Genomic DNA, 17,113 nt, shown 5'->3' with positions numbered 1-17,113 from the left:
TGGGCTAATATTATAACAGGGTGTGAATATGATCATGCAATAATATGAATATTGCATATCTAAGTCCTTTTAAAAGGGTTTCTGATTAATGTTTATTGAATTTATTTTTTATGATTTGACTAGTTGATATTCATAGAATCATAACTAGTCCTGTGTACAAACCAGATATTCAAGACTGTTTCACCCAGGTCCCCTTTTTAAGTGACACACCGGTGCGGTATTTCTTATCTTTGGAAGGCTCTACCAAAACAGTTTGTTGTAGGGAGTGTTTGTCTACAGCTGTCAAATCTACTTAGTTTTTATATTGTATTTTCATTCAAAGACATTGAACATGAAAGGAACATTATGAAACAGGAAAAGAAAAGCAAAATAACTGAAAATATGATCACACTGTGTAGTTAGAATGTCTAATCACAGGATGAGAAATACCTCAGCTTCTCAAGTTCAGAATCCTTGGGGGAGTGTCTGTGTTTATGTGCTTTGATACTGAGGAGGAGTCACCACATCACGGGAGGAGACATTATTATCAGTTTGTTCATACTTATACTTCGCTGTAACTGAGGTGCAGACACTGCAGAGGTGTCATTTTGGAGAAGCAAGGATGGGACACTGTGCGTTTCTACTGCTTTTCATCTTGGGAATGCTGTCTGCGGTGCGAGGCTGGACAACAACCTTCTGTAGTGGTGAACCCTGTCCAGAATATCATGTTGTAAGAAACTATGGGGTAAGCTATTGTGCTCAAAGATAATTATAATCAGAACAATGCACTAGCCTCTATGACCTTACAGGCGTATGCAAACGCTAACTTTATGTAATTTAGATTCAGAAATTGAATTTAGAAATTAAAAATAGCACTATATAGTGTATACTCATAGTTTCATTGTACAGATATTCTACTGTTAGACAGATGTTAGGTTCTTAGCTAGCTTATTATTCTTGATGTCTAATTGTCAATAGATTCGCTAAATAAATAAATCTATTGCCATGTGTTGTTCTGTCTGATAAATGCCTAAATTGTAAATTGTAATGTTTGTTTTTAATCAGGGCTTAAAACTTGCTGGGGAACTACAGCGTGTATGAGATCCAATTCTCACACCATAGGCAATCTTTGAAATATGACTATATCTTTTCATTCTAGAATTTTAAGAAGGATTTTGTTTTCTGTTATTTACAGGAGTTTGAGGAGCGAGAGTATGTTCGCACCAGATGGATTACCACCAAGGTCCAAAGTAATAGCTTCATTCATTTGATGGCTGCACATGAGACGATAACCTCCTATTCTGAAGGACACAACAAGGCAGGTGTGTAAAAGGAACTATATTACATTATTATTTTTGTTTATTACTTTGTGTAAAGATATATTTGTTCAAAGTTCAAATTACAGGGGTTCACCAGACAATTTAATGAACACGCTAATAGTATATATGTATGTATATGTATTTGTATATATTGTGTATATATATATATATACATACAATATATACAAATTATTACATATATATACAAATATATATATACAAATTATTTAGTGGGTGCACAACCAAAAGTATTGCAGACGGCAACATTTTATTAATAAGTAAGAGAGTCTGAGATTAGGTGTTATTATTTTCACCTAGAGTTTGTGAGTAAGCAATTGCTTAGAGACTACATAGACCTCTTGCTTTAGGGACAGCGAGTACCCAGTTCGATTCCTGGCCGGCCAGACCATTTTCTGCATGTCACTCCCTTACTCTATCTCTGTGTTTCTTGTCTCTCCACTGTCGCAAAAAAATAACGGCTCAGAAAAGCCCAAAAGCTAACTTTAAAAGACTTCTTGCTTTGGTGACATTAATTTATTCAGTCATCCATTCATTAATTGAATTGGCATTCATGTTGAAATTCTTCATTGGGCATAACCCCTTGAGATGAACCATCTAGTTTTCAAGCAAATACATTCATTGGCCTAGATATGTTAGGAGGGAAAAAACTGCATTGTTATTGTGTTATTAACTGTGCCCTTTTTGAATTTGGTTTTGCGTGCCATTTGCATTCCATGCATAGCATACAAGCATGCTGCCAACACTGAGAAGTAAATGCTGTCATACTGTACAGACACAAAACATGATGGGTAACATTCTTAACTACCTGTTTTCCTTCGGCCGAGTGGGGGGTTTCCCCCCCAAGATGAGCACATGAGCCGGGGTAAAAGAGGGAGGGTCGAGACCGGTCCCTCGTCTCGTTTGGTTATTTACAAGCATGTTTACCAAGATTATATTATTTATTTCTCCATAAATAGGTTATGATGTAACTAAATATATAATTATTTCTCCTCTACAGCCGCTATTTAACATTTTAGACTTTAAAATGCGCGTCTGCTCGGACTGCCTGTTTTCCTTCTCGTCTCAGGGCCAGTCCAGGCCGCTTGATTGACAGGTACCTTGTTCACGCCCACTTTCTAAAAATAAAGCTGCTTCAAAATGATTTTAGCTTTGCTTTATTTTTCTAGCTTCGTAGGTGTGAACGTAGCTTAATGCCGCGTTCACACCAAGGAAGCTAGAAGCTGCTTCTAGCTTCCTTGGTGTGAACGCGGCATTAGTCTATACTATAGTTAAGAATGTTACCCAAATGTGCCTCGCAAAGGTGTCATCTGTGTTGAGATGATTAACCCAACACCCAATGTTGGAATAATACAACATATATTTTTTTTTTAAATCTGTTCTTTTTTCACCTAAATGTCATCATTGATGTTCATTGCAATACCATTGGTCATGATATTTGCATATAAATACCCCCCACAGAGGCTGAAATTCACACAAATTAAACATCTCTGGACTAGAGAATGTCTAGATTTCTAGAACATGTTTTATTTATTATTGTGAAAGATATCCCCCAAATGTAAATTATTAATTTATTATTATTATTTTAATAATAGTAAGGTTGAAATATATTTTTTGCAAGTAGAAATATATCCGGGTGTTATGATTCACAATCATGTACAGTATCTGTACATGATCTGTACATGATTGTTGTACAAGAATTAAGAATCAAAGGGGGGGGGGGGGGGGGGCATCCTTGCCTGGCCATGCTCATAGTAGGGGTGTGAGCAGTTTGTGGCTGGGGTGGTACTGTACATGTCCTTGATGATGCCATATGCTTTGACTACACACTGCTTCTCGTACAGCTCGTAGAGGGAGAGAATGTCCCTCTGTAGGTTAATCAAGGATCGAAGACCTTAAAAATGAGTGAAGTGCCCTTTAAATCTTGAATGACAGTCACGGTACCATAAAAAACGATCTTAAAAAGGAATTTCTGAGAGGAGTTTCAGGTTTTAACTATATTTTTAGTAGATATAAAGTCAATTTACAGAGAAATGTAATGGAATTCAGCTAGTAATTACATCATAATTTAGAATAAATAGTCCATTGTCCGAGTGCTGAATCTCCTCTTCACAGTCTTGTTCCAGGCTAAGTACTGCAATCTGACGTCAGATTTGTTGATCTTCATTGGCTTGAGTTCATATCCGCAATATCCCACGGTGGTGCTGGTTGTCGAGCACTCATTGGACCAGCACATGGATGGTATCGTGACGTAGAATTCATCTTCCTTGGTTCAGTCATTGATGCCGTAGAAGCCGGGAGAGTGCATTGGCTGGCTTTGCCAGGCAACCTGTTGATAACATTCTTTCCCTGCCATGTGTGAACAGAGAAAAGCACGGCTATCTACTTTCTCACTGGGCATCAAGGTCAAATACATGTAGTCTCAAATCAAAATAGGCCTCTCAGTATGCGAGTTAACTTGATTGGGGACAGACAGTATGGAGACCGAATAAGGAGTCAACAAGATATAAGATATTAAATCTGAATGTGGCGTCAGGAAATCCATAATATAAATATGATAAAATAATATAAAGGATAAGATTAACAACCCTGTGTAAACAGGCAGTAGGCTATGAGTAAAATGATGATAAAAGGGGCAAGATGACAAAATATGACCTATATGGAACACAGGCTGGGCCAAAGTTCTATCTGTGTTGACCAACAGAATATGATGGAGTGGCCAACTTGACATGACGTGTAAACAACATATCAGAATTTATCTAACAGATGCTGTGGGGGTGTGTTCTCTCCTCCGTGTCATCAGTGGTTCATGAGCAATGCACATTGAGTGAGTGAATTGAGTGATATAGCACCACCCTTTGGTGAATGGTTGTGAGTTTAATTTCTTTGTCGTTTTTCATGACCATACCAATACCATACTGCAGTTTCTTAACTCTTTGAGCGTTTCAAGGATTTCTATATAGTAGGTAGACTTCTCTATGGCCAGAATGGCGTTTTTGAATGATTTATTGAAAATTCTCTGTTGTGAATGTGTGACAACGAAAGTCCTTCAGAGAAAGCTTGACTTGTCTGCTTCCAGGAAAAAAATGAACTGAGTTGATAAAATGTTTAGTTCTTGTGTTGGAAGCCATTTAAAAGAGCCTGCATTTACACTGTTTCTGTTTCTAGGACAACCAAAAAAAGTTATGCCCGGTTGAAGTTTTATTTTCTAAATAACTTTTTTTCTGCTGGGCATACATAGCCATGCAATATCTCATTTTAAAGGGTGAGTTGTCTAGTTCAATTAAAATAAAATAAAAAGTTTCTCACATGTACCACTGTAGATATTTTGCCATCTATAAATAGCATGGTCAGTCATGATCAATCTGACCTATCCAGCTAAAAGTCCCCATAGCTCTGAAATTGGAACATCATATAAACTCAATTCTTTTTTGGGGTAAAATTAGACATTCTAACGCACATTTTGATATATACCATGTTTACATAGTCTTACCAGTACCTTGTCTATTCATGCATGTATCTCAAAAACCTGTTATGAAGAAACACAGTTTTGATAAAAAACACATCCAAGGACATTGTTTTGATATGACTTGGTGCCCATGATATGTATCAAAATATAGACTTGAATGTATACTGTATTATAAAAAAGAAATTGAGTTATTACCATCTACCGTTACAGAGTAAATCACAGTTGAAACTTGCTTAGTCATATACAATAAACCTCACAATAGTGAACAAAATAGTCATGACAGGTCTAACTCATTGTAAAAGCGTCTTTTATTTTTTACGACTACTAACATAATAAAATGATAAATATTACAGAAAATAAATAGGCCTACATACAAAACAGTTACTCCTCCCCTAGCTCTGATCCATAGCTCTAAATGCGCATTTAGAGCTATGGATCAGAGCTACTCCTCCCAAATGTCCCCAAACCCAGTCCTTGACGGTGTGTGTGTGTGTGAGTTAACCTGACTCCGCAGGTTATGTGTGAGTAGGCTAAATAAAAAAAACACCCAAAAACTGCCCCCCCCTGAAATGAATGAATGAATGAATCCGGTTCAGTGTCGGAGAACGCCATCGCAGTCTTGACTCTTCATCCTCCTCCTCCTCCTCCTCATCTGATGCCAGTTCTAAATATATAAAAAGAAATAAACATTTTAGCTGTAGTCAGTGCACGCTACTATTACATGGCGTTTTACCCGGCTGCTGGCGATCAATGATTTTATTGTGCAGTGTCTTTGTGGGCCGAGTCGTGGCATGACAAATACAAATAGATGCTTGTATAAGTAGTATCACGATAAAATAATATGGCAACGTTAGAATGAAACACCAATGAGTGATCGGTGGTAATGTAGCTAGCTGCCCAGGGTATATCCAGCACCATTGCGTCGCAATCATCCAGCAACATTGGTACTGGCTATTGCCCGGGCTTGTGGCCCGGCCAATAGCCAGTACCATTTGTGCAGTGTTTGTTAGCAACTACTACTAGCCAACAGCCAGTGGAATGTGGTGACGTGATGGTGCTGGATATACGCTGGGCAGCTACATTACACGCGATCACTCATTGGTGGTGTCATTCTAACGTCGCCATATTATTTTATCGTGATACTAATTATACAAACATCTATTTGTATGCCACGATGCCACGATTCGGCCCACAAAGACACAGTACAATACATTCATTTGATCAGATGTTTTTGTTAGCTACGTCGATCACCTATAGTACCGACCCTTGTTATATATTCTCCGACTATGCATGTCACGATGACTAAACCAGTTAGATCTATCCATATATGGTTCTACCACATCTATCTGATATCAGCACTAGGTCGGCTCGGGCCAAATATAGGGATCGTCTTACTAGACATGTCATATTAGGGCATTTTCGAATACAATAAAATTACCTTTTAGCGAAGGCATCAGCCTTGGTGGTAACTCCGGTGGGGAGAAGAAAAAACATTGCACACGTGTAATCCGCGAGGGTGGATGTTGCAGCCCGGCCAACGGTCTGGGACTGGAGAATGCCACTGGACACGGATGGATCATTTTTCAGATTGTTTTTTTTGCGGCGACTGCAAACCTGGCTGAAAAACTCTTCCTCCAGTGCCCACCTCGGAGGAGTCAACCAACCCCCCTGTTCACTGGGGGCTGGGCGTCAGTTTCCAATAGGAAAGCATACACGTGTGTCACGTGACACGGGAATTCTGGGAAATGTAGTTGATATTTATGCTCAATACTATATACAGAGGTGCGGACCGAATTAATATATTGGTATTAATAAAAAAAGAGAACTACGGAAAATCACGTACAGGGCAGAAAAGACTAATGCAAAACTCCACGTGTGGGTTAAAAAAACAACTGTGTATAGTGAGATAGCAGCAGAATAATAATAATAAAACTACCAAATACAAAAGGGTGCCTTCGCACTGCGACGTAGTGACATGCTTGGCCCCCTCATAATAATACATTGTATAGCAAGCTTTGATTGGGGCAGACTTCCCTGTACGTGTCGTGGGGACTTCCACAAACCACATTACTTCCTTATCCTGTAATTTTTGCCAAAAGAACTGTCTAACAAAGTATAAAACAAATACATTTGTTGAAATGTTGTTGTTTTTTTACAATCTAAATATAGCAGAAATAGCTTAAAATGAAAGTAAAGTATGTAAGTAACCTCTAAAGTTCCTGTTACTCTTTCTCTCTTGCAGGTGCTATGGTTCCCTGCAAGAACACCTGGCCTGTTCTGATCACAGTGACACTGGGAGAGGATGGCTCAGAGAGAGACATTTTTCTGTCATGGTTTGTGAGTGATGATACAGAGCTGCCGGAAGCCAATGATCCCTCCATCATAGAAGAAGTCAGACCTGCTGCCACTGTATATGTCAGGTAAGAATGACAGATACAATAACTACTTGTACCATACTAGGTAGATACAGTATATTTTAACCAAACCGCAGCATCCATATTGTGACGAAGGCTTTTGCAGAAAATAGCAGATCGACAAGCTTACTGCCCGCCATGCTGCGATTGCATTGTTAGACTGATGATACAGTAGGTTCTTGGTTTACCTACTGTATGATCCTAGATAACTATTTCCATGCATTTGATGTATTACTTTGTGTTGACCTTCATGCTTATTCTAAATCGCTCTGGATTAAGTCTGTTAAATGCCTAAATTCTAAATTGCAGGGAGTTCAGTGATAGAGCGTCCCATGAGATTGGAAAGTACAATAAAGAGAAGCTCCATGAGGCCCTGGGGAAGGCTAGCAAATCTTTTGAGTCCTACAGGTACTCAGGGGCAGGATACAACAGCCCCTGGGCTATCTACCATCACAATGAAGTGTGGGTGTATGCTGCCTGAGAACAAAACTCACTCAACAGGACTTCTGATGTTTGCAATGGTATTTCTAATTTTCTTCCTGATAAGGCTCAGTGAATCATGATTGATGGGTATTTTCTTACATTATGATTTATTGTTTCATATTTTATGTTCACATCTTATTACTATGTTAAAAAAGACCTTGTAAATCTTCTTGTATCTGGTGCACAGGACTACCCTGTCACCCAGTGATGTCATATCAATATTTGCGTGTGTATTAATTCCACTATCAGCTGTCGCTGTCTATGACATGTTTTTCAGTATATTTTTGTGCAAAATTCTCTCTCCTATATTCTTTACATTTGTACAGGCTCTGGATCTGAAGAAAAAACTAAAGATAACTTCGAAATACTTTAAGAGTTTGTGTCTTGTGTCAAAAAATCCTTTCAGGTTTTTTACAATACTCTAAGTTCATCTTTTGGGTTTTGATACTTTGGGTTTTCACTTTTCCAGTGAAGTCTTATAAGGTCGAGGTATTTGGTCTCTTGGCTATTTTTCATAGCCTCAGCTATAAATCTAACAATGATAACACAATTTCATCATCGCATTGTCTGGATTGATTTCAGCTTGTATTTTTCAGAATGTTGGAAGGGTGTCCTCCTGGGGCTATTTGAGCGATTATGCAAAATGATTTGAAATATCCTGTAACTAAGGTCTCTAAGATGGGTGGGGAACTACTAACCTAATTAGTGTGAATTATTGCGATGTAATGAACACCCTTCGATCTTGGTGCTGAGCCAAACTGTTAAAACAGACAACACAGACCAAAGAAGGGGCTCGCATCGCAACTCACTTTGTAATGCTCCAGGAAACTTGTTTTTTCCCTAAGAATCCTCACCATGGATGTGGCATACCTGTAGGTGTGACAACAATATTCCCTTTTAATTAGGCCCACTTTTTTAGTCCATTAGTGCTGGCCGATAAAGATCGGACAAACTGTGTAGGAGTGCAAAATTGGGTTTTCAAAAAATCCAACATGGCAGACTATTTCGGGAACTGCTGTATGAGCAACTTTGTTCAGTATGAGCCGTTTTGTGTATTAATGTAGGGCACGCAGGGCAGCCATGATTATGTTTTCGTGACTATAATACAGGTTATGAGCTGCAAGGGTTAGTCTGACTGATTTACAAGTATGAATTTGGTGAAAGTTTTGCTCAATGTAACTCAATGAAAACAATAAGGGTGTGGAAACACCTGCAGTGCTTTGCCCCCTAAGTACACAACATCACAGTAATAATGTACCTTTACCCAGTGGTGGAAAGTACCTAAGTACATGTACTCAAGTGCTGCAGTTAAGTAAACATTTGAGGAATTTTTACTTTAAGGCTGAGCTCACACCTTTAATGCAATTCTCTTGCTCGTTGGATGCTTGTTGTGTTGTGTCATGGCCGCCCAATGTATTTCCAATGGAGGTCACATGGTTTGACACAACATTGTATTTCCACCCAACATATTTCATATGTAGGGTGGAGAGATACGATAGAAAACTGCCTTTACCTGCTATATCTCGTTTTCACAAGTTCCTCACAGCTTTATGAAGCAGAACTGTATCATGTTCAAAGACCATGAAAATGTCACCCATGATAATGTTTTTGTAGGACATAAAATAAAGAACATAATATAGCACATCTAATGTATTTGTGGTATTTATTTAATATGGTCCTGCTTGTCAAGGTCTGTTTTCCCCACAGACCATGTCAGCCCTGGCCACTCCCACTTTCCATTTCCACTCTGCAGTCCCATTCACTCACCTGTCTCCAACTCCCTCGTCAGCCCACCTGTGAACACTTTGACAATTTACCTGCTCCCTATTTAACCGGACAAACACTCACTGTCAGAACATATGTCATTTTCCCCTAGCAGTCCTGTGTGTTCCTGGTTCGTTGTTTTTCGTGCTCCTTGAAAGGTTTGCATTTGGACTATTGATTTACTGCCTGAGTTTTGCCTTCTTGGTCTTCCTAAGTTATTTTGTACTATTGAATAGTTTGGCATGTTTCTCTGAGTTTCCTGAGCTAATTTACAGCTACCTTTTGTTTGTGACCCTTACTGCCTTCAATAAATCTTTGCACTATTGGAGTGATATGGCAGTCTGTTCTCACAGAGGAGACCTTCTTCATACTTAAAATTAATCATCAAAACGGAACCGAATACATCGGACATGTCCTTCGTACAGTACTATATGTACATGTGCCTTAAAATAAACTTACCGGCAAGCATATCACACGGTGCCATGGTGCTCTTGCAGCCAACAGTGTGACTGTAATAGTTTAGAGAAGCTTTTCCAGTTCTTACAGCTTTTCCTGCAGGGCATGTTGGATGATGGTTTATAATGATATCACATCTGCATCGTCCAACCTGAATAGTGACACGCCCACTTTGGTTCCCACTTCAGGGCAAAAATAAGTATTTTTTTTGGTTCCAGTTCTGAACCAACTTTTAGGGATCTGAATTCTGAACCAATTAATTTGGTTCAAAATGGGGCCTCAAACCAAGGTAATGTACAATTACAATTTAGGCATTCATTTTTTGTGGCTTTCACCTTTATTTTATGGAGGGACAGACAGTAGGCTGACAGGAAATGGGGAGAGAGATGGGGGGAAGACATGCAGTAAAGGCCGTTGGGATCGGGAGTCGAACCCGCGGCACACTGCCAGACTGGATTACCAGCCAAGGTGCCTGGACCACTGAGCCATGGCCCAGGCCTCAATTTAGGCATTAATGATGTTATTGTGACTTTCAAAATACAAGATTGGTGTAAATGGCATGAGCTGTAGTCAATAAATGACAGGGTATTTTCACGTCCTGTAAGTACTCTAGACTCTAAAGACAATGATTCAGTGTTGCAATGAAACTGCGTGTAAACCTCACAAGTGCTAGGGTATTTGTCTACAGCTGGTGAAATGTGACAAATCGACTTTGTTGTTATGCTGTATTTTCATTAAAAGACATTTTAACAGATTGGAACAAAAAAGGCAACACAAAAACATCACATGATGTAGTTACATTTTTCACCGTGGCCAGAAGAGGACTACCTCTACTGGTTTCTCAAGTTGGAATCCACGGGGGAGGTTTTTCTGCTTTAATTCCAGCATGGGCAGTGTCATTATCTTTCTGTTTGCTCAGACAAACACTTTACTTTAACTGAGGTGTCATTTTTGAGAAGCAGGGAGGATGGAACAACAGGTCTTTCTACTGCTATTGGGGATGCTGTCTGCAGTACAAGGGTGGACAACAGACTTTTGTAATGATTACCCCTGTCCAGAATTTGTTGTTAAACAGCAGTATGGGGTAAGTGACTGCATTGGAAAATAATTCTATATTGCTTATATGCTTATTTGTGGGTGTTTATCAGATTTTCTATTGCCATGTTTTTGTCATGTGTTTGGACCCATGGATGCTCACTATACTTGTATTTGGCTTATATTTTATTAGTTTATTTTTTTATTTGATTGGGGAAAATAATGGAACTACAGCATGCTTCACCTCCAATCCTCATACCTCATAGATAATCTCAATTATTGTAATATTTGATGTAATTCATATTTTAATATAACTTTTTGTTTTGTTTTCTCTCATTCAAAGGAGTTTGAGGAGCGAGAGTATGTTAGCATCAGATGGATTACCACCAAGGTCCAAAGTCTTAGCTTCATTCATTTGATGGCTGGACATCAGACGTTAAAGGCCTACTGTAAAGGTAGAGGAACTCAGTCAGACCATTTTAAGAACATTAGGAACAAGGTTTCACTCTTTTTTTTTGTAGATATTCAATCACAAAATACACAATTCTTGGGCAAAACCTGATTTATACTAATACATTATATTATTAAAATGATAATGATAAATTATCAGGTCTTTCAACTGGGGGTCGCCTAATAATTTCAGTGGTTCACCAGACAATTTTAACATGCTCAGAAATAGAAGGAAAAAAATTATACATTTTAGCAGCTAAATCGCAGTAGATTCACAATGAAGACTACAGTACATACTGCAGAAGGGTATTTGTTTTTTAATTAATATATTTAATGGAAGAAAATGAGCCCAATATTGGATGTGTTACTGTTTACCATTCACCAGCTCCTCAAACTGCAAACTTCCTGTTTCTTCTCTCGTGCAGATGCTGCGGTAACAGTTGACACCTGGCCTGTTCTGATCACAAACAGCACAGATACAAACGGCACAGATATGTTTCTGTCATGGTTTGTGGATGACGATGAGCTGGTGCTGCCCAAAGACAACTCCGGCATCATCCAAGAAGAAAAACATCCTGCTGCCAGCGTATATGTCAAGTAAGGCCTAGTTCACACCTACACAACAAATGTTCGGTCCGTGTGTGATGCCTGATTGCTTTTTGATTGCTGCTCCAATTCATTTTCAATGGGAGTCACATGGTTTGACCAAACATTTTTGTTTGATGAGGGGGGAGCAATCAGCAATCAGCCATCAAACACAAATGTTTGATCAAACCATGTGACTCCCATTGGAAAAGCATTGTGGTGGCCCAAAAAAACGACCATTGATTGGTGTTTGGTACGTGTGAATGAGGCCGGCTGTCTAGGGCTTCGTACACACCTTTCGGACACACAGATCTGTCCGACCGACCACTGATTACATTTTTATGATTTGATGCCTCCATGTCCCACAATGCTTTGCGCGATTTGGGCGGTGCTACGACACGCGGAAATAGATGCACATATGTTCAGTGTAGTTTTCTTGACTGCAGCAGCAGCTAGCGGTAGTTTGTCGAGGCCGTTTTTCACACTCAAAGTTCACTTAGAAGGTCCGGATCAAGGACCAAGGACCAAATATTTGCATTTTGATTTTGGTCCGTTTGGTGTTCACACTGGACTTTGTAAAGCGTGTCAAATATGTAAACAAATGACACGTGGACATGTTAAGCGAACCAAATAGTGAAAAAAAGAAAAGAGGTCATTTTACGACGGAGGGAAAAATAACATGAGGGGGTGCGGGAAATCACTGTCTACAATTTTTGGGCGCAACCTTCAGTCACACAGAGAGAAGAGAACAGCAACATGAACCATGATTGCAGCAACAACTTGAAATTGCATTAATTCTTAATAATTATTTTATTAGCCAAATAAGACAACAGATGAACAGAGGAGCAGGTGTTTGAACAATAATGTGCTTGCTGCTGGTGCATACAATTCACCGGAGACGTATAGCCTACAACAAAGTATCCCCGAATCCCGATAAAAAAGGACTTTTCTTCCATGTGTGCACCTTAACCTGATTCGATATAGGCCTATGTTATTTCTGCGCATCAAATCGACGGGCATTTCCATGTCATCTTATGGTTTAAACTTGAAGCCGTGCTGGTCAGTTAAGCTTCAAGTCAGAACAGCTCCGCTGCAGTTGACCTATATCACGTCTTTTGCTATAGTGATGTAATCAATTAATCATTTAGGACCACCTGTGTAGCTTATTTAACATTTGCTCCATTGGCTCTTTATGCGTGCGGCTGTGCGCTAGAGCGAGACAGGATGATTTTAAATATTTCTCTGTCTGCGTCTCTCCCATAGAGCTATAAAATATATCGGGTCTCTCCCCCCCACATGTGCGCGCGTCATAACTTTGCGTGGTGGCGGTGGTGCATGCTTAAAATAAACAGATCTACAAGCTTACATCGTGTACCATACCGTAAGTACCATTCGTGTCGATAACTTGTACATCTGTTATATTTGCGCATGTGAACCTCGTACGCTGCCATTACATTTCTACTCTACGCATAGACATATATGCGTCTACTATTAAAATCAATAGTGATCCCCGTAAAAAAGACATGCTTTTAGAACGAATTATTAATGCAGCCTCACAACTGCCGAGGCCCGACGGCTATTTTGGCTAGCGTCCTGTATTTCTGTATTTAGAATATAACTCAGACTGGACTCACTCACTGGAGACAGCCGTGCGCAACTTGGACTCTCCAAGTTACGCACGGCCGTAGCCAAAAGAAGACATACAAACAAGCGATATAATAGTCTGTGTCACGTAACTCAGAAGACTACAGCCTAAACCCCACCCAGTGCTGTCAAGAACGGAAGTTCTCTCCTATTAGTTGGCGGTTAAAAAACACCCTTCTGTCCGATCTGAAGTCCCACCCTGTTCGTTGGCTGTTTTGACTACAAGGTGTCCGATGTGTTTGTTGTGCCCTCCGCCCCCACATCGGACAGGTTTGTCCGATCAAACGACGTGACTCCCATTGAAAATGAATTGGAGCAGCAATCAAATAGCAATCAGGCATCGCACACGGACCGAACATTTGTTCTTTAGGTGTGTACGCAGCCTAGGGCTGTCCCGATTACAAATTTAAATTGACGATTAATTGTCACTCAAATAATTGCAATTAACAATTTCATTTAATTGTGTGTTTGGCATTAAACATTGGGACATGTGAATAAAAATACAATTTCTGACATTTAGGCTTCGTAATCATTATTAAAAGGCAAGAGGGTATCTTTTAAAAACAAAAATGGACACTGTCGGAGACTTGCAACATTTTTTGCAAGGTTCCAACAGTGTGCGGGTCCTTTTCTTTGTTTATCAAAGATACCCTTTCAATATATGCACTTTTGTCATACACACCTGTCACCAACCTTTTGAGGTGTGCATCTGCCTTTTTCTATAAAGGCTTTGTAATCAGTAATTGAACAGGGCAGATATGACAATTAACTTGAATGGTATACAAATAAATTATTGACATATTATTTAATAATGTTGTACATTTAGACAATAGCAGATAAAGGCCCGGATGGTTAGCTCAACCGCCTGGGCACCTAGGCTGCTGAGCCAGCCTGACGGGTTCGACTCCCGATCCCGACGGCCTTTGCCTATCAACCTATCAATAAAAGGCAGAAAAAGCTAAAATAATATGCTATTTCTGCTTTTTTATGCTTCATCGTATTATTCGTCAAACAGGGAAATTAATTCACAAAACCATCTCAATGCTGTCTATGTTGCTTGAACTTCTTGTTTAACCTGTGTTAGTCACAAATCTGGTTTCAGTAAAACATCTACATTGTTGAATAGGCCTATCTCACAGCCCCCTTTCCACACCCACTTCCGGTAGATAGTGGTGTCATTTAACATTAGGCATTACCACTTTTTTTCTCTGGAGAATCTAAGTACATTTCCTAATGTTAAAATGTTAAAAAGACCGATAATAATGTGAAGAAAACGCAATGGTATAACAACTCAAATAAGTAGAATAAACCTTACCTTTACAAAACGGTAGTTTGTGGCTTGTGAAAATACCTCTTTTAACATGGAAGCCTATGGACCGCAAAAAAAATAACACCACTATCAACAAAAGGGGGCGGGGAAATGCTGTGAGATAGGCCTATTGTGTCATTAGAGCAAGTTGTTAGAACATATAGCAACCTCCATTACCCCCCTATACCAAATATATTTTACAAAAATAGCCAATAAGTTCACTTACACTCCTACAGTATTATACGTATGTCCAGAATAGGGATGCTAGGGCTCATGTGACCACTTTTTGGTTTATTGTTTAACTGCTATCCTATAGTTTCAAATGTACAGAAAGCCTTCACCACAAACAATTAAGTCTGGTTTCAGTAAATATAACAGCTGTTGAATTGTGTCATTAAAGAAAGTTTAGAGAAAATGTAGGAGTATGAAGAAATATTATCAATTTGTTAGATCTATGAAGAAGGATTATCAATTTGGTCCATAAAATACTTGAAAGTAATATTCTTAGAATCTCCAAATGATCATTGTCACATGACTTTACACTGCTGTCAGACTGATGATAGGTAAGGTTATTGGTTTACCCATGACCCTAGATTGCTATTTCTATGCATTTGATGTATTACCTTGTGTTGACCTTATTGTAAATCGCTCTGGATTAAGAGCATCTGCTAATGCCTAAATTGTAAATTTCAGGGTGTTCAGTGATAGAGATAATGTAAAGGACAATGAAGTGAAGCTCCATGATGCCCTGGTGATGGCTGGAATATCCTTTGAGCACCACAGGTCCTCGGCGGCAGGATACAACAGCCTATTGGCTATCTACCAACACAACGAGGTGTGGATGTACGCAGGGCCAAATTAGCCATTGGGCCAATGGGGCCGTGGCCCAGGGGCCCTTGGCTCTCAGGGGCCCTTCTGGGAAAATGTAAAGCCCTGTAATGGGTTTGAGGCCCTGAAAAAAGCTCCTGGGGACCTTCATTGGCCATTGATTTTGTTAAATTTAGGGGGAAAAAATGATAAAAACACAAAAAACCTCGAATTCTGCGCGCACGCGCGCTAGGGGGACCCCAAAAAATGTACCAGCCCAGGGGCCCTTGTGGGGTTAATCCGTCCCTGGATGTACGGTGTCACTGCCTGATAAAACTCACTCAACACTTGAACAGGACTTCTGCCTTTTGCAATGTCCTTATTCATTTTCTTCCTGATAAGGCTCTTTTCTGGCAGTGAATCATGAATTAATAACACAATTTTAGCAAAGCAGTGTCTGGATAGATTTCAGCTTCTTCAGAATGTTGAAAGTGTGTCCTATTTGACTATGAGCTGTCCTGCACAATTATTTGAAATATTCTGTAACAACACGAAGGTTTTGTGTATCAATGTCACACACACACACACACACATCGATCTTATAGATCTCTATTGTGATAACATTTGACAAATCTTTACCTATAATACCCTAAATACAGATGCCAGGTTGAAAATGGTTAGATCTGTCTGTGGGATTTAGAGATATTTAACTTATACATTTTCACCATATACTGTAGGAGTGTCAAATGTTTGTTTTCTGGTGATGCAGAGTATAGTGCTTTTTTTTTTCTTTCTAGGAGTTTAATTAAACGGCAGCAACTTTAGACCTGGTCGTCAGGTGAATGTAATTAACTACTGTTGCAATAGAAAACTAACAGTGGTTTGGGTCTTCAAAAGAATCAGAGTTAACAAGAACTGATTTCTCTCATGCTGAATCGTCTCTATTACTGTGACATCTCGTTTATGCATAATTACAAAAACATATTCCGTTTTTTAAAAGTTCACTCTTTGCACCCACCAAATGTGTGTGTGTGCATAATCTTTGTTTTGATTGTATTGTGCTTTCTGCTTTGGCAATGTAAACGTATGTTTTCTCATGCCAATAAAGCCCATTGAATTGTGTGCAGCTCAGTGTTGATATGAACTTGTTGAGGTCACAGAGACCTCAACAAGTTCCTTGTTGGGAACAAGTTTTCAGCAATGTCGTGGATCTACATTTCTAAGCTGTTTGCATCCTAACAATCCTATCCTAGCTGTAGCACTAACATACTGTAGCATTACTGAATTGTGTTATTGCCACCATAGCTAGGTCGCAGGTGACTATGAAAATCTGCAAAACCTGTCCGTCCGTCCGTCAGTCGATCCGTCAAGCCTCTATATG

At 39.4% G+C, this 17,113-nt stretch overlaps 2 protein-coding genes across 2 annotated transcripts; both read left to right on the top strand.

The window, feature by feature from the left end:
- Positions 1-555: 555 nt before the first annotated feature.
- LOC306931704 (heme-binding protein 2-like) lies at positions 556-9,324 on the top strand. Its single transcript, XM_079513269.1, has 4 exons — positions 556-724; positions 1,175-1,301; positions 7,028-7,205; positions 7,509-9,324. Exons 1-4 carry the CDS (start codon positions 602-604, stop codon positions 7,678-7,680), a joined length of 600 nt encoding a protein of 199 aa, XP_079369395.1. The 5' UTR covers positions 556-601; the 3' UTR covers positions 7,681-9,324.
- A 244-nt stretch (positions 9,325-9,568) lies between these two features.
- Positions 9,569-16,854, top strand: LOC306931122 (uncharacterized protein). Its single transcript, XM_079512326.1, has 7 exons — positions 9,569-9,604; positions 10,707-10,766; positions 10,857-10,986; positions 11,281-11,392; positions 11,813-11,984; positions 15,619-15,774; positions 16,048-16,854. Exons 3-7 carry the CDS (start codon positions 10,870-10,872, stop codon positions 16,061-16,063), a joined length of 573 nt encoding a protein of 190 aa, XP_079368452.1. The 5' UTR covers positions 9,569-9,604; positions 10,707-10,766; positions 10,857-10,869; the 3' UTR covers positions 16,064-16,854.
- Positions 16,855-17,113: the final 259 nt, after the last annotated feature.

The sequence above is a fragment of the Electrona antarctica genome (assembly GCF_951216825.1).
Source record: "Electrona antarctica genome assembly, chromosome: 10".
NCBI lineage: Eukaryota > Metazoa > Chordata > Actinopteri > Myctophiformes > Myctophidae > Electrona > Electrona antarctica.
The sequence above is the reverse complement of the archived record's forward strand: the minus strand, read 5'-3'. Positions and strand labels throughout refer to the sequence as shown.

Excerpts from the sequence above, each read along its gene's own strand:
- LOC306931704 (XM_079513269.1), top strand. The coding sequence starts at position 602 with ATGGGACACTGTGCGTTTCTACTGCTTTTCATCTTGGGAATGCTGTCT. Across the intron at positions 1,302-7,027 it reads TGAAGGACACAACAAGGCAG|GTGCTATGGTTCCCTGCAAG; the intron begins GTGTGTAAAAGG and ends TCTCTCTTGCAG. Across the intron at positions 7,206-7,508 it reads GCTGCCACTGTATATGTCAG|GGAGTTCAGTGATAGAGCGT; the intron begins GTAAGAATGACA and ends TCTAAATTGCAG.
- LOC306931122 (XM_079512326.1), top strand. The coding sequence starts at position 10,870 with ATGGAACAACAGGTCTTTCTACTGCTATTGGGGATGCTGTCTGCAGTA. Across the intron at positions 11,393-11,812 it reads GTTAAAGGCCTACTGTAAAG|ATGCTGCGGTAACAGTTGAC; the intron begins GTAGAGGAACTC and ends TCTCTCGTGCAG. Across the intron at positions 11,985-15,618 it reads GCTGCCAGCGTATATGTCAA|GGTGTTCAGTGATAGAGATA; the intron begins GTAAGGCCTAGT and ends TGTAAATTTCAG.